General features: G+C 42.8%; 1 protein-coding gene across 4 annotated transcripts in view; it reads right to left on the bottom strand.

Annotated features, from left to right (window-relative positions):
* RUNX2 (RUNX family transcription factor 2) overlaps positions 1–19,944 on the bottom strand; it is a 215,691-nt gene that overhangs the window by 145,268 nt on the left and 50,479 nt on the right. For all 4 annotated transcript variants that reach the window (XM_077782468.2, XM_085576238.1, XM_021527232.4 and 1 more), the window contains exons 3-4: positions 11,554–11,840; positions 4,379–4,535 (exon numbers count right to left, since the gene is read on the bottom strand). In XM_077782468.2, the coding sequence (XP_077638594.2) occupies positions 4,379–4,535; positions 11,554–11,840 (444 nt within the window). The remainder of the gene's footprint in view (positions 1–4,378; positions 4,536–11,553; positions 11,841–19,944) is intronic.

The raw sequence follows: 19,944 nt of genomic DNA, 5'->3' as shown, positions 1-19,944 counted from the left end.
CCCCAAACCCAATCCAAGCCTGCCTTACACTTTCAGAGATGGAGCATTCACAGCTCCTCTGGGCAATCCATGCCAGTGAGTCACCACCCTCACTATTACTTCCTAATATCCAATTTAAACCTGCCCTCTGTCAGTTTAAGCATGCAAAAATCTCAGGATGCTGAATGCTGTCCCAGTGGCATGGCTGAAGGTGGCTTTTCCCATTTTCACTGGAAAAAGAATTATTTCCTAAATCATCCCAGGAGCAGAGTTAGGGGTATTTTGGACTTCCAGTCTTTGTCCAGTCCTACCCACCTGCAGTCCCAGAGGTGAACTGTGTGTCCTGTCAGCACAGGGCGTGGGCAGCTTTCACACACACAGCAGCAGCCCTGCAGTTTCTCCAAACTGCTTGTTCAGGGCTGAGAAGTGTCTGTGCCTTTTATCCCTTTCCAAAGAGGAATTCAGCCCACTGCACAAATATATATAGTTCTCCAGACTCAGGCTTAAGGCTTCCTTTGGCACTAGTTTACCATGCCAAAAAGTTGTGACTATTAAATTGTATGCTGATGACATTCAGATCACAGTAACTCTTATACGATCAGTAGAATATTACTGATAACAAAGACACTTAAAGGGTATTTGGATGAAGAATTTGGCCTTCCATGCTATTGCTCTCTTTACACAAATCCCTATAAATGTCTATTGTGACAAAAAAATTAACAAAATATATTATTTTTAAAAACCTGCAAAATCGTGCTGCAGAAAAGCAAAGCAGTATTTTCTACACTAATATATCTCAGTGGCTAGAAAAAATGCATTCCTTAATAAAAGGAGCTACATTTGGACCTTGACAGTGAGAAATTCTGTATTGTCACCTCCTGGCCAGCTTGAGCTGAAGAGGTAAGCAGCTAATTTGGGAGGGAAATTGTTTTTGACCCCTAACTGGTATTTTACAAACCAAAGTGCAGATGAAGTAACACTGATGAAGCCCCCTCACACTCCATAAACCACAGAGCCCTTCATGTGGGGAGCTGCACGGCCCTGCCAGGGCACTCCAGAGCTTTCAAGAGATGATTTACATATTACAAGATTAAGAATGAAATAAAGTTTTAAGGTCCCCCATTTCAGCGATTCTGATGCCTTCCACAGCTATTTCACAGCTATCCCTCCTCAGCTACAAAATCCTTTAATGCACTTTTTATCACCTTTCTTTATTGCCCTTAGTCATTTCAACTATCCATTTTCAGAGGCTACAGACTAATTGTAGCTCTCTTTTATTAAATTCCCCAGCCAAGCAGTCATCTGGCACTATTGCTTCAGTGTGTCTAAACTGTGCATTCTTTGTTATTCACACATGTGAGCCGAGCTGACACGGAGGAGGATGAGATGGACATATGCTGAAGCACAAGGCAAACTCCAGAAAGGAGCTTGAAAGGAGACTCGGCAGCTTGTGTGTGCGTGTTGCATATTTTTTCAGTTAGATGCTAATGTGATTAAAGTATTGGGACACAACAAAATTAAGGTTATGATCCTTTGCTTATTGAAGACAGGAATTCTTTCTTCTCTGCGCTGTGGATCGAGCTTGTAAAAGTGAGCTACCGCCTGAAAACCACATACAAACAACTGCTGCATTTGCATCAAACACTCCAGTTACTTACTCTCATGAATCCAAAAAAGGTGTTTAAGAGAAATTATGCAAACAGAAACGTGAAGCTTCTGTCAGGCAAACAAAATGAATATGTATAAAAATTGGGTTTCTCCATTGAGCCATGGGAAGCAAGTAAAAACGTGGGAGAGGAGGTGAAGTGGTAAGTTGATGATTCAGACTTCACAATCAAATTTAGAGATACAGAGATCAAAGCATGAGCTGCTTAGAAAGATGTAAATCTCAAGTCAGGAACAGGTGTGGATTAGTTTCTTGCCACCGAAAAATAACTTCTTTATTAGTTTATTTTTTTCCTGCTCTACTTCAGGACTTGTATTTACTGATATTTGTCTATGTAAGCAGCTTTCTTACTTCTGTTTGTAACTACTGATTTATTTTCCTTTTATTTTAAGCAGAGTTCTAAAAATCCATCATCAATGATAACTCTCCTTCTCTCCTTCTCTCTCGCTCTTTCTCCCCCTCTCTGCTCTAAGTCTGGAAGACAAGTCTGGACCAATTTCTCCATCCTGCCTCTGGCAGGAGAATGCAGCATTTCAGATCCTCCACCGAGTCCCGGCTGCTTCAAAGGGAAAGCCCTACTTTCTTCCGTTAAGATCATAAGAAATATAGGGGGAGGGGGTCAGCTCTGTTTGGACATAATTACACTTCATCAAAAGAAGCTTTCTTCATCTTCCATGCGTGAAAAGTCTGCAAGCAGTTAAGTCTGTCTTTTTTCTTCCTTTTTTTTTTCTTTTTTTTTTTTTCTTTTTTTTTTTTAAATATAAAAATTGCTACTTGGGAAACTAGCCAAAACTCAGAAAGCCAATATAGTAAAACAGTGCACACCCTTTGTTTTTCTTTGAAGTCTCTTAAATAAATATGTTGAGGGTTTGAAAAGTATACTATCATTTTTCCATAGATTCTACACAGATTGATCAGAGAAAAAGTCTATTTCAAGTCTGCTAGATAAAAATATAAATTAAACTACTGAAAAAAAATTTTAGGCGCTCTGTGTTTGTGTCTGTATCTACTGAGGCTTTAGGTTGTCTATTTCATTTCCTATGCTTTAATAAAAAGTATATATCATACGTTTGAAATGAAATCCTCAAATCAGAGGTAGTGCATCACATTTCAGTCCTTTTTCACCACTACTAAAAGGCTGATACACTACTGAACTTCTACTGCAAAGCAGTGGAGATGGAGCCAGAGAACTTTCAAACCTAATCCATCAGCTGAATAACAAAGCAAACTGATTATTCAAAGAAGACAAATGGAAGAGATAGGCAACACCTTACTCACAGGGGGAATAAACTCCATATTTCTGTTGTATTATTGCTGGTAAAAATATTCTTTCTTTCAAGTTATTCTCTGTGATTAATACTTTTAAAGTTCTAAAATTATAAAGAGAATTTTTGGCTAGGTAATTAAACTATAGTCACTGTAAGTCATGCTTATGGACTCAGTTTCACAAAGCACTTGTAAAAATGTGCTGAGTGATTTGGATTATCTGGGCCTCTGTCATATATTTAATTTTTTTTGGACAAAAATTCTTTCCTTCTGTAAGAATAACTGCAACTGCTTTCTAAAATATCTTACTGTAAAATTTGCTTTATTGTTAATTTCCCAGCACAATTATTCTGCTTATTTTGCTTTGTTTTTCCTCATGCAGGACTGATTTAGAAAAAAAGTAATAATTACTTCAAACACATAAAGGAAAAAAATATGTAGGTTGGATCAATGACTGGTACAACACTACTCTGAAGACTTCTGCAACAAGAACTGTAGTGCTAGCTTCCTTTGAACTATCCTTTCAATCATTACCTGAAGTTTGAAAGCTGGTGTTCAACCCTTAAAGAGGAATTCTTGAAAATTTGCAATGATTACAAAAGCTTTCTATAAGTGCATGCAGTTTTCAGATTACAGGAAACTCCTAAAGAGCTGGAAGACAATGACAGCACTCTACATCTCAAAAAAAAAAAAAAAGAAAAAAAAAAGAAAAAAAAAAAAAAGAAAGTTACCCTGTCATTTAAAGTAAAGGTTGAATTTAGTTCATGCATAAGGTTACCAGCAATTCATAAAAAATCAACCATCTTACTCAAAAGAAAAGTGGGGGTGATTTTCACAGGTTATCAACAGTTTGGTTTAAAGGGCAGAGAAGCCACTAGCAAGCTTTCTACCAACAGCTGCTAAGCCTTGAAAGATTTAAGTCCCTAAAGAATACAACCTGTAGAACACGTGATATGCAAAATCCCCCTAATTACAGCTCTTCTACAACTTCAGAAGTGGCTCTACTGCTAGAAGGAATTCTCCACCTCTCGCTGCCATGGCCCAAAATGCACTCCCCTGACTCTGCATAACCTGGATCACAGATATTCCCTTTTCCTTTCACTCTTCTTGTGTGATTTAAACAGGGAAGCAGGTACTCCCTGGATTGTTTTTCAAAACCTCTGTCTGATAAAAAGCTACAGAGACTCCTAACTTGCTTGTGCAAATGCTGAATAAAATATGTGTACATCACTACAAAAAAAGAAAAAAAGACTGACAACCTGAAAAACGTGGTCTAGTGGAAGGTGTCCCTGCTCATGGCAAGGGGGTTGGAATGCGATGAGCTTTAAGGTCCCTTACAAACCAAACTTTTCTCTGATTCTGTGAACAATGGATTAATGGGTTAATCAATATTTCATTGTGAAGTAAGTTTGACATCTTGGCACCATTTTTCACATCATTATGAACATGTAAAAGGCAGCGGCCTACCTCTTCCACTTCTGCCCACAAATCGTAAGTCATTAAATCTGGCCACCTGGTTCTTCATCACAGCAGAAGCATTTCGCAGCTCTGCAGAGTAGTTCTCGTCATTTCCAGCCATGACAGTCACCACCGTCCCATCGGGCACTTCTCCTAAGGCCACCACCTGTAAAAACGGGGAGACAATCACGACTGGTGAAGCCACACTTTGGAGATGCGTGCTCCCCTCCCAGCTCTGCAGGCTGCCACACTCGTGAAGAAGCTCTGTGGTGAGGAGTCTGGTACTCGCTGCGCACAGAACCAAGTGCCACATCAAACACAGAGACATCGTGTGTTGTCTCTGTTTCTCAGAGCTTCTTCATTGTTGCATTTCTTCAGAAACGCTCAACATCCTTATGCTGAGTGCACGCTTTGGTGCTTTCTGAAGGACAACTTTGTTCTTAGCAAGCAGGGAGCAGCGAGAGAGCACGAGGCAAGGCTTGTATCTGTAAATTATGCATGGGAAAGCATTTAAAATGGAAAGCCAGAAGTTAGTATTAGCAGCCTTATCACCTAGATTCAGGTCTGTTCTGGTTGTACCCATCACCCTGACCCCTGAGGCTCCTCAGACTTCAAGCCAGAGGGATCCGTGTATCCACCCATCCCAGGAGTGGCACTCGGGGCACCAGCAGGCAAAGCTCTACGCTGAACATGCTCTACAGTGGAGCACTTTATGGCTGGAATTCAAACTCCTCATGTGCAATATAAAACAAGCTGTATTTCCTTGCAGGCATGTAAATTTTCATAGTGCTTGCAAGAGTCGCATGTGCTTTGTGCTGATACCTCCCTCAAATTCCAGGATGGGTGAACAGAAGATATCAAAGTATTTAATTTCTCCTTGCGTTCCAGCTACTTGATAGTCTCCCTTTCATGCTTCAGTGGTTGTGCAGTGCTCCAACATCTGATTAAATAAATGTCATGGAGCAGACAGCTTCTGATTTGAAAACACCAGGAATACCTACAGTGTTAGTGCTCTGTGGCTTCTTAAAGCAAAAAAAAAAAGTTACACAGGAATGCTAAGTTACCAGGAAGAAAATATACACACAGGGAAAAAATGTCCACAAAAGTAATAATAAAATAACCTCATTTTCCCCAGCTGGCTAATTCTGATGCTGAAAATAAATTTATAACAAGAAGAGATTAAGAAATATTGCATGGCTGAGCCAGAATTTGAAAAAAATATCCTAAGCTACGAAGTGTCTCCCCTTGTAGTTATTACCAATTTACATGGTCAGATATGAGTTTTTATATTATTCAGAGTAATTTATTCTGTCTCCTCTAATATATATTACATTTTATCACATGGCCTTCCTGAAATGTCTTTTCCATAAATGATCCTGGCTGAAACGAATAATTGCAGGTTGCAGGTGATATTAATTCAGTGGAAAGAATGAGGAGTTTTGGATATATAGGGAAAGCATTATGTGGTCCAGTGAACTGTACAATGTTTCTCTAAAACAATAAAGAGGAATTATAATAATATAGAAATAGACCATATTAATGAAAACTATAGCTTATTCTATTTAAAAGAAATATTGAAGAGAAAGAAGCTAGTGAACCTTAAACACTATTTGAAAAGAATTTATCTGCTTTTCTATTTTTGCATAAAACATCAGTTAATACCAGCCAAAACTATAAGCTAAAACTTGCCACAAACTCTGCGAGGTCTTCATGTATCAAACAAAGATTTTACTTTAAAGTCATATGAAAGTCCCTGAACATAAAAACAAAGGAACCACCATCGTTGCTAAGATCTGAGGTCCCAATAACTCTCTGCCTTGATCTGGCAGCAACCAGGTCTAACAGCTTCAAAGCCAGGTGTAAGGAATAATAAATAATAATCAAATAACAAATAATAATCTGGTGAACAGATTACAAAGCTGACTCTAAGCATTAACAAATGGATACTGGCTCAAACTGTGAAGCATGGGGCTTGAGACTACTTATAAACCACTCCCTTCCCAATCTGCAACAGACCATGTTATCTCTGGACAGTCTTGTCACGCTCATCATCATCCCAGGGAGTTGCACCCTACGCCTTTTATACCTCACAAAACAACAACAAAAAAATCACATTAACTCCAGAAATGCAAAGCACCTGAGAGCACAGCAGGAAGCACAAGGCTGCCAGGGGCCTGGGAAGAGGGAATGAGGTGCCTGAAGACTCAGCTCACCTCTTTCTCCCCCGGTACCTGCAGAGCATGGACAGGTAGTGCCATCACAGCTCTGTCTCAGTCCCAAACCCAGGTACAGCTTATAACACCTGGCAGGAGGGAGCAAAATCCCTTTAAAGACTCCCCTATGTCCTCTGTTGCTTTTCAGAGCTTTTCTTCCTGCCCTTTCCACTCAGTGTCAGTTCAATTTGTCAGCTTAGCCATCAGCCCAGAGCTGCACGTGCCGCTGCTGTCGCCGAGTGATCGCAACTAATCAAGAGCAGCATCATGACTGAGAAGCCTTGGATGCAGTATCACTGTTCATCTCCTTCAGAGAGGACCAAAAGATAAGACAAACCGAAGTCAGAGATGAAAATAAAAACTTTTGCTCATAAAATAAAGCCCTATAACATGGGAAGCTCCCCTGCCATGCACCAGAAGTAAAAGGCTTATTTTTTTCTCACTTCGATACTTTCTTGCCACAAAACAGCCCAAGACTATTGCAAAGGTACGTAGAAGCACTGGGTAAAAAAAAGCTTTGCAAAACAAGTCAGAAACCTAGAGAAGTACCTGTCATTTTGAGAGTTTTCAAAAGTAATTATACAAACTGAACGACTGTTGGCATAAACCCTGATTTGGCAATATTATGCCATGTATCAATACAAAATTAATTACATATTCTTAGAAAGAGGATTGTAAATGCACTGTGAAATGAATAAGGATTGTGTTAAAAATTAAAAACTAGAAGTAGCCACAGTGCACATTCCTTACCTATCCTTTAATACTCAATATCTCTACTATTTCAAAATCTTAATTTTTCATATTAAGCTCCCTAGACATTTTGATGATTAAAAGTAGATTTTGCTCTTTTTTTTCCTTTTCCTTTCAATTAAAGCTGAAAAAAGCACACGAATCCCCAAAATAAAACTAAAGCAATTCTTACGAGTTGAAAATAACTAAGTTTTTTGCATAATACAATTCTGGTTAGGCAACCTGTTTGCCCAGTTTCGGTCCAGTGGGATTTGAACTGGCCGAAGTATGTAGCCTGAAGACGGAAGTTATAAGCACAAAGCAAAACTCCGATACAACAGAAGGTACTCAGAGTAAAATGCTTGTCTGAAAAAAAAAAATGGCCAACACTAGTGTACATGCTAACTAGTTCCTCTCAAACATTGATATCTGCCACTTCAAAAGCTTTCTTACAAAACACTGAATTCAAACAGCCTCTGAATGTAAAATCTTTTGTATTGAAAATGCTTTTTCCAGACATTGCCAAAAGAGCATCTGATACTATTAAAAACATTTCAGTGTCCTGTAACTTAAAACAGAATAACTGATTCGTGCTACTTTTTGTTTCAAATCTACATCTGGGCTGAAAATTTATACAGCAGGTTTCAGCTTGAAGCTATTTAAAACAGCTGAGTTATAAACTCTGAAAATTGGGGTTTGGAGGGAAATGCTGACAGACCCTGAACTACTGTGGTGCTACTGGGGAGATGTTTTAGGCTCCACATCCCATTTCTTCCCCCTGCCTTTGCGTCCACTAAGACTCTCTGCTGCTATTAAAATCATACAGAAGTCACTTCTAACCTCTAATGTGGCAATCTGGGTCTTTATGACTTGCAGTAAAAACTCCCACAGAGGGGCCAAATTCTGATGATTCAACTCAAATAAAGTATTGCTGGCTACTGAGATTAAGAAGTGAATATGATCTGGACCTGGGTGAACAATATCCATTTATTTTATGCTGGAATATTAACAGCTAGAGCTGTATTAGCAAGTACTCATCAAATACTCTTCCTCACAAAACCAGTCTGCATTAACAGTCTTCTAAGTGAACGCACGACAGGGACTCCCTCCCCAGTGTGTGCAAATATTAATACTTAAAATTCAAACCTAATGCTAAGCCAACACTATTTCAAAAAATTATAATCAAACCCAGCACTGTTTATAACATACTTCCTCTCCTGCATATGATTTATATCTGTTTTTTTAAATTAAAACAGTGCTATATCCAGCATACATTTTTGCTCGAGATCGCTGTGAGAGAATTATGACACACTTAACATACCACTCAAAATATTATCATCAACATATTATTTATTGCCAATAAAACTTCACAAAGTGTGTTGTCTGTGAGCTATTTCATGTTCAAGTTATTGTTTAGCTGAGATTTCTATAGCTCAAATGTGTCTCTTTTCTCCCTTTCCGAGCTGATTCCTATTCTGTTGTAACACAATCAAGTGTTTCACTGTATGATACATGCAGCTCCTTTGGTCTAAAACTACTGGGCAGCTGCATGCAAGTTGCATTTGAAATATGAAATCTATTTTTTTTAATGGTCAAAAGTATTTCAAGTGAGTTTCAAATTAATTTACAGGTAAAGAAGGGCATATATAATTTTGGCATATTTTAAAAAGCGCATATTGCATATGAAAACACAGCTGCACCCACAGCAGCAGGGTGCAAGGGGCAACATGCGCCTCTGACGCATCTGAAAATTTGTCAGATCTACACCTCCATGTCAGCAATCAAACACAAGACCCACATGTAAGACACATATAAATACATATATATGAACAAAAAATTGTTGGGGAACAGTCCAATACTTTGTCTACCTTTTTATCACAGGTAAGCGTTCTTATTGTAGTAATATTCTAAATACTTTAATATTTAGTTTAGCTCTTTCCCTTATTCTAATGAGATGCGACCGCATCCTTTGAATTGCTGTGAGGTAGGAGAAGGCTCAGACAGCTCAAATGAGAACAGCAACGTGAGCACGATAATGCAACATCTCCTGCATCCCTGCTTTAAAGAGTAACTATAACACCAACTTAATCTAGTGCTCAATTAAATTATAATCACAATTCTCTGAAAGCTCCTCCTCCTTACCCTGCAGCCCCTCTGAATCAGAATCACTGTGATCCACATGTCGAGAGCCTCTGAGTTCTACACCAAGCAAAAAGACACCCGATTTTCCTGCCATTTCTGCTCAGTCTGACCATCGTGTCCTGCACAAGCAGGCCCAGTGCAAAAGGTTCCTCTCACAATTCCATCCTCTCCAAGCTGTTCCCACACACACGAGCACTTTAGCCAAGCCTCACCCGCACACCCGTAACATCTTCAAAGCAAACCTCCATCGTTATCACCACTCACTTTACCAGGGGCTCATTTAAGCACTTTTACTGCTTCTTCCCGAACAAACGGCCATGATAACACGGCTGGCAGTCGGGAAACACAAGAAAAAGACGATGTTCTGGAACACACTGGCTGAGACTGTTTCCAAACTTTTCTGTCTTTTCAGGGATCTCCAGGTGTGTTACTTTTCACAGGAAAATGTGGGTATGTTGAGATCCCCCAGGGCCATCCCACCTCACTCTGACCCATGCCCTGCTCAGGAAGGCACTTGGGGACACCCGAGCCATTGCCCCCTCCCTACCAAAAGCCACGGGAAGGAAAACTCCAGTGGGAACACTTGGAAATATTGCTAGAGGAGGAAAAGGGCTTGCTTTAAAGCCCGCAATTATTGTTGTTATTATTGCAGGTTTTTTTCTAAAAACGTTTCCTCTCATTAGCGCGCCGTGGGGATGGAGACAGAAAATTAAAAGCAGCATCCCCAGTGCAGAGCGGGGTGGGATTTATTATGGAAATGTGCGACCCTGCCAAGGAGAGCGTCTCTGGGCATCCACTTCCTCGGCTGTCCACCAGGAGAAGTGAGGTACCCCGTGTCCCCAACTCCAGGTGCTCTGTGTCCCCCTCTCCCAGCCCCATCTCTGCCCGGGCTGTTGGGGGGCAAAGCCCCGATCCCACTCTGCCACTGCAGCCTGACCCTCGGACTCCAGCCGCCCCGCCACGCTTCAGAGCCACGCCAAATCCTCCGGTCCCACTCCCGGGAGCGGAGAGGAGAAAGGGGAACCCCCGTGGGTCAGGGACTGGTTTCTCGAGGTGGAGGGGTGCCACACTAAGCTCCGGCCGAGGGCTGAATCCCTCCTTCCCCAGAGAGGGAAAGAGCAGGTTTTTTTTTTAAAAAAAAAAAAAAAAAAAAAAAAAACACCAAAACAAACAAACAAACAAACAAAAAACCCAAACAAACAAAAAATAAAACCAGCCATGGAGAGAGACTATGGGGAGCAGGGGGTGTCTCCCGGGGGGATGCTGAGGGGGGCACAGGGTGCCCCTGGGCTGCGGGGGGAGCACGCCAGCAGTACCCCGCGGGGATGGAGATAACGGGATGGCTCCGGGGGTGCGGTCCGTGCAGGGGGGGCGGGCAGAGCTTGGGGGGCACCGGGGGCACAGCAAGGGTGAGCGGGGCAGAGCTGGCACACGGCGGGCACGGGAAGCGCGGCAGGACGCGGGGCACGGCGGCCACTGCAGGACCGGGAGAGCGGGGCGAGAGGCACTGCGGGGGCTGCACTCCGAGACATCGCGGACGGGGGCACAGGAGGCACAGCAGGACCGTGACAGGATACAGAAGGCACTCCAAGACTCGAACACTTGGAGGGGAGGGCGGGAACACGGGAATCATTGCAGGATTGGGGGTCAGAGAAGCCCCCCGGGCCGCAGGGGCACAGGAGGCGGTGCAGGATGGGGGTGCACGGGGAGGCATTGCTGGGCTGGGGGCGTGAGGGGGGGGGCACAGGAGGCAGCCCGAGGGCCACGGGAGACATCGCGGGGACAGGGGGTCGGGGGGACACAGAAACCCCTGCGGGCCGGTGGGGCACTGAGATGCTGCAGGAGGGGGGACAGGAGAGCACAGAAGTCCCTGCGGGCCGAGGGGCACAGAAGGCACTGAAGGACGGGGCTGGGGGGGTGGAACTGCGGGACACAGAGAAATCCCTCCGGGCCGCGGGGCACAGAAGCTCCTGCAGGACGGGAATCACCGGAGACACTGCGGGCCGGGGGGTGGGGGCACAGAAGCCCCTGCGGGAGGAAGGGCAGGGGGCGCGGGGGGAGCATCCCGGGCCGCGGCGGCTGCGGGAGGGGGTGTCTCACCTTGAACGCCACCGGGAGGGTCTTGTTGCAGCGCCAGTGCGAGGGCAGGACGGAGCAGAGGAAGTTGGGGCTGTCGGTACGGACCAGCTCGGCGGGGTGGTCAGCGATGATCTCCACCATGGTGCGGTTATCGTGGGGGCGCAGCCGGGGCACGGCGGCCGCCGCGTCCTGTTGCTGCTGCTGCTGCTGCTGCTGCTGCTGGGCTACCACCACCGGGCTGACCTCGCTCATCTTGCCGGGCTGCAGGCTGCTGGAGGGGGGGCTGAACCTCCGGCTGGTGCTGGGATCTACGGGAATACGCATCACAACAGCCACAAGTTAGCGAATTGGGGGGCGGGGGGGGGGAGCGGTAGGGGGATCGCTGGTAGAGGAGGCGTGTAGTGGGGGGTGGGGGTTGTAAAAAAAAATATATATATCTAGCGAAAAAAGGGATGAATGAAAAAGTGAAGGGTGAGGATAAGGGGCAAAAAAGCAAATCAGACAAAAAACAGGAAAAAAAAAAGAGCGGATTAAATGCACGAGGTAAAAAAAAGTCTCAGTCTGTTTTTGGTTTGTTTTGTTGTTTTTTTGGGGGTTTTTTTTGTTTTTTTTTTAAAGAAAGATGGACGGGGCGAGGGGTGATGCTGGTCTGGGGGCGCAGGCAGCCTGGAGCAGCGAGGAGGCAGAGGCTGGCAGTGTGTCCGGGGCTGCCCCTCTCAGCACAGCCCGGCTGGAAACTGCATGGTCCCGGCTTCTGCCCAGCTGCAAAGCGCTGCCGCTTCTCCTCCTCCTTCCTTCCTTCCTTCTCGCACAGTCTCTCTGCTCTTTTCCCTCCTTCTAGCCACCGCTTCTTCCCTCAAGTGCTCGAGTTTCTTCCCTTTTTTCTTCCCCTCCCTTCGCGTCTTCTTTTCCTTTTCGGATTTTCCAAAAATTGTCTTGGGAGAAGTAGAACTCGCTGCTGGTTCAGCTTCCTGGGCTGCTGCTGCTGGTGGCCGCCAGAATCGTAGCGTAACTCAGCCCCGGAGAGGAGCGGAGAGGAGAGGGGGGGTTCAGGGGAACGTCCCGGTTTCCTCCGACGAAATCTTCCTCCTCCGGACTCACACACACACACAAAAAAAAAAAAAAAAAAAAAAAAAAAAAAAGGGAGCAAACAAAAAGCCTCGCTGGGACAGAGGCGAGGACGAGGAGCCGCTGGGCTCTCCCGCTTATTGCCTTTGGCTTCAGGAAGCGGGAGCTCGGGAAGGGGCTTGGGAAAAGTGGCTCCCCCCCCTCCAAAAAAAAGGCGCTCCCGAAGCGATTTCGTCCGGGAAACAAAGTTACTGGGATTGTTGGGGTGAAGAGGAAAGTCACAGGGCTGATAATTAAAAGAGACTTTTTATCTAGTTCCTTTCGGAGGATCAGCGCTTAAGGAAAGTTAAACTTTCGGATTCCCAGGGAAAAAGAATCGGGGATCACAGCTGAGAAAAAAACCAACCAACACAACAATAAAACACCCCTCCTTAGTCTGATTTCTAAAATATGATCAAGCAAATTCTAGGAAAAGGCAGCCTCGGTGCAGCCTGGTCCTTCACATGAAGTCGCTGCTGGATCCAAGTCCGTTGAGTTGAATAGGAGAACAAAAATCTTGGGGTTTTTTTTTTCCGCCCTTGATGAACAACAGCAGCAAAAAAAAAAAAAAAAAAAAAAAAAAAAAAAAAAAAAAAAAATTCTTTAAAATGTCGCTTTGTTTGAGTTATTTTTCTTTCTGGAAAATCGGGTTAAAAATAATAATTATTAAAAAAAAGCAACCAAAAGTTACAAACTTCTTTTGGTTCCCAAGAAGTTGAGGTCGGGGAAGATGAAGGAGCCGGAAAAAAAATAACAAACCCACGCCACAGTTTTTTTGTCCTGAATGTGGTTTTTGGAGGCTGGGATTTCTAATGATTAGGTTTTTGTGGTTTATATATACAGGACTCTCTGGCTAAGGCGATCATTATGCTGATGAGAGTCAGCAGCACGTGGTGCTTCAGTCCTCAGACTTTTGCAGGCTTCAAAATAAATAAACCAATGTGCATCCCCCCCAGGAGGAGAAACTCTCACCCACGGGGAGAGGGATGGGGAAGGGGGGGAGCAGGAGACGGTCTCCGATCTCCACTTCTCTCCGGGTTTTTTCCATTAACACTTTTGGACTTGTTTGTTTAAATTTTTTTAAAAAAAAGGCATTAAAAATCTTGTTATAAAAAAAAAAAAAGAAAAAAAGTAAGAATATTCTGGTGCCAAAGAGTTTTTTGCTAAGTCTCCGGTAGTCTAAAGCCTAAACCATTTCCTTGAATGAATGAAAGCTATAAAACCCCCTTCAGACTATTAAGGTAATGGGAGTCTGGTTTGTTTTTCTCCCTTAAAAAAAAAAAAAAAAGAAAAAAAAAGAAAAAAAGGGCAGATCTTATTAAAAACCATTTACATACCCAATGGTATGAAAGTGTCACCGCCTCCCCGCGCAGATAACAGCCTATCACAACCCGCCCTCTAATTTCTAAGGCTTTACTCCGACTTGCTACTTCCACCTTCTTGTAAAAAGTCGGCGCTGCGTGTGTGCTCCTTGCTCGCCGCCTGTGTGTGACTCGGGGCGCTGTGTGTGTGTCTGTCTGCGCTGTGTGTCTGTCAAGAGCCGTTCCGAGCCCGAGCCCGGCGCCCCGACCCAGCCGGGTTTGTCCCGCGGAGCTGCGGCGGAGCGGGAGGAGCTGCCCCGGCGGAGCAGCCCGCACACACCCGGGCTCGGTGTGTCCGTGTGTGGCTGCTGGTGCTGGGGGCACCTCCGGGGCTGTTTCTGCGCCCGCGGAGCCTCCGCGCCCTCCTCCTGCCGGGCGGCACCGCTGCTCCCGCGCCTTCCTGCCCCGCTGCCCCCAATTTCTGCGCCTCCGCGGCAAAGCCCTGCCGTGTCCGGGGAATGTGCGTGCGGAGGCGGCGGCGGCGGCTCCTGCCCGCTCGGCTCCGGAGCAGAGAGCAACCCGCAAGCTCCGCCGATCGGTCACAGGGGAGAGCTCTCGCTCCGCGCACCGCGGCTGCGGCTCCGCGCCCGCCGGCGCCCACCCAGCCCCGCTCCGCAGCCGTGCCCCGTCCGTCCTGCGCTCCGCTCCGCGGCTTTCCCCGCGGCACCCCCGACCCACTGCCTCGCAGGGACCTGTGCCCTCCGCTTGTTCATTTCCTCAACGGTTGTTCTGGTTTTTTTTTTTTTTTTTTGTTTTGGTTTTTTTTTTTAATCTTTTCCCGGCCCAAGGTTGGAAGGGCTCTGGAAGTTTTCTATCCCGTTGAGAAGACGCGATCCATGTGGGTAACGCTGCAAGCCCCTCCTGAGCTCGCCCTACTTCTCCCGCCAACCACAGGGATCTAATGTTCCCCAAAAGTGGCCACAGGCGTTTCCACAGCACAATTACTCATCACCTATACGGATTAGTATATATGCAGAAGCTCTGGCTTGCTGTGGTTGTGATACAGAAAATAACTTTGTTCATACTTATTTTGGCAAAATATTTATGTCCATAGATTCTTTTGGCTTCCTTCCCCCCTTCTTTAGCTGGCTCTAATACATTCCCAAAGAGCCATTCCAAAGGCGCTAGAAAGAAGGCAATGAGTTGTTTTATATCCAAATGCTATATAAGCCTGACAATCATGATTTATTTCGTTTCAATCAAGAAGATACCTTTCCACTTTTAATTAGTCACACTAAAAATTTTACAGTCAACTCTCTTCCTACTAAAATAAAAGTTAATTAGGAAAAACTAAAATAAGTCGTTGGAAGCTACCAGTTTAAGGTCACTTAAAATAGTCCAGAGTTATTTATAATGTCAAAATAAAATTTTCCACTGAGTGCCCTAACAAAGTTTCAGGTATCTGGCACAGCTGATTTTCAGTCTCTGTGCAAAAATATCTTTCTACTGAATATTTACACATTTAACAGGAACTTACTACAGTCTGGAACAGATCACGGGTCAGAGTTCTAGAATTTTATTTAAATGGTTATGGACAAATTAATAAAAGTACCAGTAATATTTATGAACCTACATAAAAGCTGGATGGGATTTTTCAGCAGAAGTCATTCATGTTATGATATATATAATCTGGAACGTTGGCTTGGATTTGGCTGGAATGGAGAGCAACCCTGCTGCTCGGCTTTCCTCAGGTTTTATTTCAGAACTTCTCGGAATTTTAGCACTGGTTGCAAAATGGGTCATATTTTAAGATCTTAGAGAATTGTAGGAGGTTGGTGAAAAAATGTGCTTGCGCTGCAAGTTATATCTTAACAAACACCTCCAGATCCACTTTACAGTATTGAATTTTCATTAGTATGGCTGTGCGTGCTGCAATTTATATTGTCTTTTAGCCTTTTCACTTTTAACTGTGTTATGAATACAGCCATAATTAGACTGCTTTTGGACAAAAAGGTAATGTTTTAAAGAGAACTGAATTTGTTTACCATCACATTTCTAGAACATAGGCCCAGTATGCTCTTGTTGTAAGTACTGGGTGCTCAAGATGAAAAATAATTATCAGATATGAAAGATTCTAACCTGGATGATGTTCCCTAAATAAATAGTTTCAATGCCAGTTTGCTGGGCTGGAATGTTCTGCAAACCCAATGAATACAGAATTTATTTTGAGCCTCTCTGTGTATGTAAATAGCCTTTGTGAAATGGGAATAAATGAATGGGTTCACTGGGTTTGTTGCTGTATTTGATATTTTTAGCCAGAGAGACTACAGCAATGTCAGCATTATTACTATAGTGAAAGAATTGCCAATATCTACCTTCCCTAAGTTTTTAATTCACTGAAATGCACACTGAAAGTGTGCATTGAGCCAAAATATGTGAACTTAAGTAAACTTAATGCTAGAGCAGGTTTTGCCTGAACTTCCATTCATTTCAGTAGGGGCAAGATAAGCTCCAGTGTCTCTTGGCAGAGCTTTACTTTCACTTTGGTTGGAAGTTGACTGTTTGCCCAGATATTCTTTGCTTTTTCTTAAGTATGACAAATAGTAACTCTAGATTAGCACGTAATTTGGTCTACTAAGTAGGCGTGTGACAATGAGTTCTGTAATAGCAGCACTCTTACTCAGACTATGGACTACTATGGTTTGTTTAACTACTGTGTCCCTGCCCCACTGATTTACAGCCCAGATAAAAGAAGATTCTTTGTGTCCTGAAATTAAATTGAAGCATTTAATATTTCAGCATAATGCACTGCTTTTTAGCATTTATAGTCCCTGATACAAACAAAAGCATGAAGATTTGATAGACAGGCTACGAAATGACTGCATTAAAAAATTAACTACATAATTTTACTTTTCCTCCTAGCATTTTCAGTAGGAAGTGGGGACTGAGAGCTAAGAGTCTTGTGTTCTGTCTCATGATCTGATGCTGAATGTTCTGGGATCTCAGACATGACTTTTAGCAAGTTTTCCTTCAGTATAGAATGAGATCTTAACTACTACCCATATATATTTTGATATAGAAAAATATGTATATATATTCTCAGAGGTCCAAAGATGAGCAGGACTCGGCATCCAGTAATACCAGGAAAAAAAATTTGGAAATCTGGTAGGAAACCTACGCTGTCCCTGCTGAAAAACTGTTGGCTTTTCCACAGCACACAGCAAAACACGGGCTGTACAAACAACAAAGTTTACTGCTTCTGTATTTTTCCTAAATGATATATTTTCTGCTTCTCTTAAGCAGGGACTGTAGGACTGTGGTGTGGGTCCTACTGCAGAGTTTTCCCATTTCCCTCCCTGTCTGCTGCCTCTTATGCTCCATTGGGATTGCATGTATTTCAGAGAGGTTTAAAGCAGCAAATGACAATGTCATCATCATGAGGAGCAAGAACTGTTGGCCTACTTGTCATCTTGTAACAGTGTTGGAAAGAGAAAGTATGACCTGTGCCTTCTGGCACTAAAATCCTGAATGTGTATTAGGATTAGAAAAACGTATGGACTGTCTTTCTCAAATAATTTTTTTTTATTGCAACATGCAAACTAAAAATTAGCTTTAGGAATTTGCTAGGGTCCTCATAGTTAGGGGAAAACTGTCATTTTTCATGGGAAGATCAACTTTGTCCCTTGCCATTAATTCTTCTTCCAGCTTCAGTTTAAATAATTTCAGAGTGAGGAAAAGGTGGGTTTTTTTTCCCCTTGCATGAATTCAGATGAAATCAGTATATTGTGTTAGAGATATAAAGACTAAAAAATGATACTTAAATTTATTATTTTTTCTTAATTCAGCTTATGTAAAAGCACCATGAACTAAAAACTTCACGATTATTTTTTATGTTGACCTTAGTGAAAACTGGTTTCTTGACTAACTGTGGGGAAAGTGGGTGGTATAGCTGTAATTAAAAAGTGTTTATACCTCTGGAACCTTGCAGGTCCCTAAATTTGCATGTTGTTTTTTAAGAGTCTAATGAAGTGCTCTCTGGCCAGATACAAGCTCCAGAAAGCTCACGCAGGAGATACTACAAGATGTAAGTCAGTCTTGAGTGGGAGAGGGGTTTTTAATATTTCTAACCACAAACACAGCAGCAGATCCTTGCATTACTCTCTCAGTGTTGCAATGATGGTGATTCACATTGTAAATCTATTTTCAATAGCATGAATGGCAGGAGAAAATTTCTTTGTTAATAACACAAGACTTGAAGTTGAAGTATTAGAAAAACACTGAATAGTGACAGGCTTGTTCTAAAAAGGATGAAAACAGACAACTATGAAAGAGATGGTGCAGTCTACAAGAGCAAAATAAAAGGAAGCATATGGTAATGGCAAATATTGAACAAGCAGAATGGACAAAGCAAACCAACACTTTAGGACCATAAGAACTTTTTTTGCCTTTTCTTTCCTGAAAATTCACTCAGGCAAGATCAGGGCATCAAAAACCATATTTCTGGTGTTACATAATGTAATCCTAAAAATGCTGAGCATACATCTTAGCAGAAATCTGTGTGTGCCCCACATCAGGTGTGGCCTTCAGCCCTTGAGTGTGGGGGCAGAACAGGAGCAATCCCTTTAGTTGAGTGCTATGGAATTGGCAGCTAAGTCACAGGAGACAACAGTCCCAAAACAAGCCATAAGAACAGGTGACAAAACATTAGATGTCACAGGGATGATTCTCTCTAGTAATAGAAGACAAAGATCTGGCAGAAAAAATGTTATAGGTGAAACTGCCAGCAGTATCTGTAGCTAAACTTGTCTACCACTTTCCAGTATAAGACCTTGTTTTCACTCACATAATGTTGCCAGTTTTTAGCTGTTCAGGATGATCTTTTCAATCCTGAGTCTGCCTCAAGCTGAATTTTTTGGAAACTTGCAGCATAAATACTTTTGTTGCTTCTAAGATCAGCATTAAGAGAAAACACATTGTTTCACAACATTTTAAGATTTCAGCCCAATATCTATTTCAGAGCTGGGATGGGAAGTTTTACTGAGTAGGAGAGGAATAAAGAGGAAAAAGCAGATAAGTTCCTTTTGTTGTCCCTGACTAAAAGGATCCACCCAAATTTGGCTGAGTTAGAAGCTGCTGAAAATTGTTGAGGTTTTTCTTGCGCGTGCTCAGTACTGATGGAGGAGTTGCAGCTGAATTTTGCAAAGCCTCCATGGCAGCACTGGGCTTGCTAGACTGGATTGGATCTGTAGTCAGTCAAGTCTGACCAATATTGTCCCTGACAGTAGGCTGCACTGCTTTAGAGAAAAGGATAAGAAACTCTTGAGTCAGCAGATAGAGATGGGATCCATTCCTCCTTTAAGGTCTCATCCTAGTTAATAGTAGCTTAGAAAAAATATAATCAGAATGACTGTCAGCAGTTCAGTTTTAAATTGTGTCTTTTAGAAGTCTATAATTCAACCATAAAAATTCCTTACAGGCTGAAATCTGCCTTATACTCTTAGTTCAGAAGTCAGTTCTCTACAGATTTTTTTTCAGTAGTCTGTTTTGAAGTGATAGAAAAAATAGCTGTGTACAAATTCTGGACATTTCTTTCAGAACACACTTCATCATTCAGTTATGATAAGCCCAATGAGCTCTAAACTATTTGTTTCAAATGCTGATCTGGCCTATGAAGGTTCAAGAATAATTAAAATCTTAGCCATTACCAGCAGACATTCAAATGTGAACAATGTTCTCTGACCCTGGGATATTAGGAGCATTATGATATTAGGAGTTTATGTGATGTAATACCAAAACCTGTTATTCTAGTTTACTATATAAATATTTACATAGTTCATTAAATGCACATATTGAAACACAAGGGAGAATCCTCTGTCTTCTCACAAAACTCAACATGAAAACAGTCACCAAGATATTCTCCTATGTGAAATACAAGAAGAACGACATAACCTGGAAGTATTCAGGAGGAATAAGCTAGAGGTCCTCAGAGGGGGCAAAGTAGATG

The sequence above is a fragment of the Lonchura striata genome, chromosome 3 (genome assembly GCF_050655825.1).
Source record: "Lonchura striata isolate lonStrDom1 chromosome 3, ASM5065582v1, whole genome shotgun sequence".
Lineage (NCBI taxonomy): Eukaryota > Metazoa > Chordata > Aves > Passeriformes > Estrildidae > Lonchura > Lonchura striata.
This window is presented reverse-complemented; position numbering and strand designations above follow the sequence as displayed.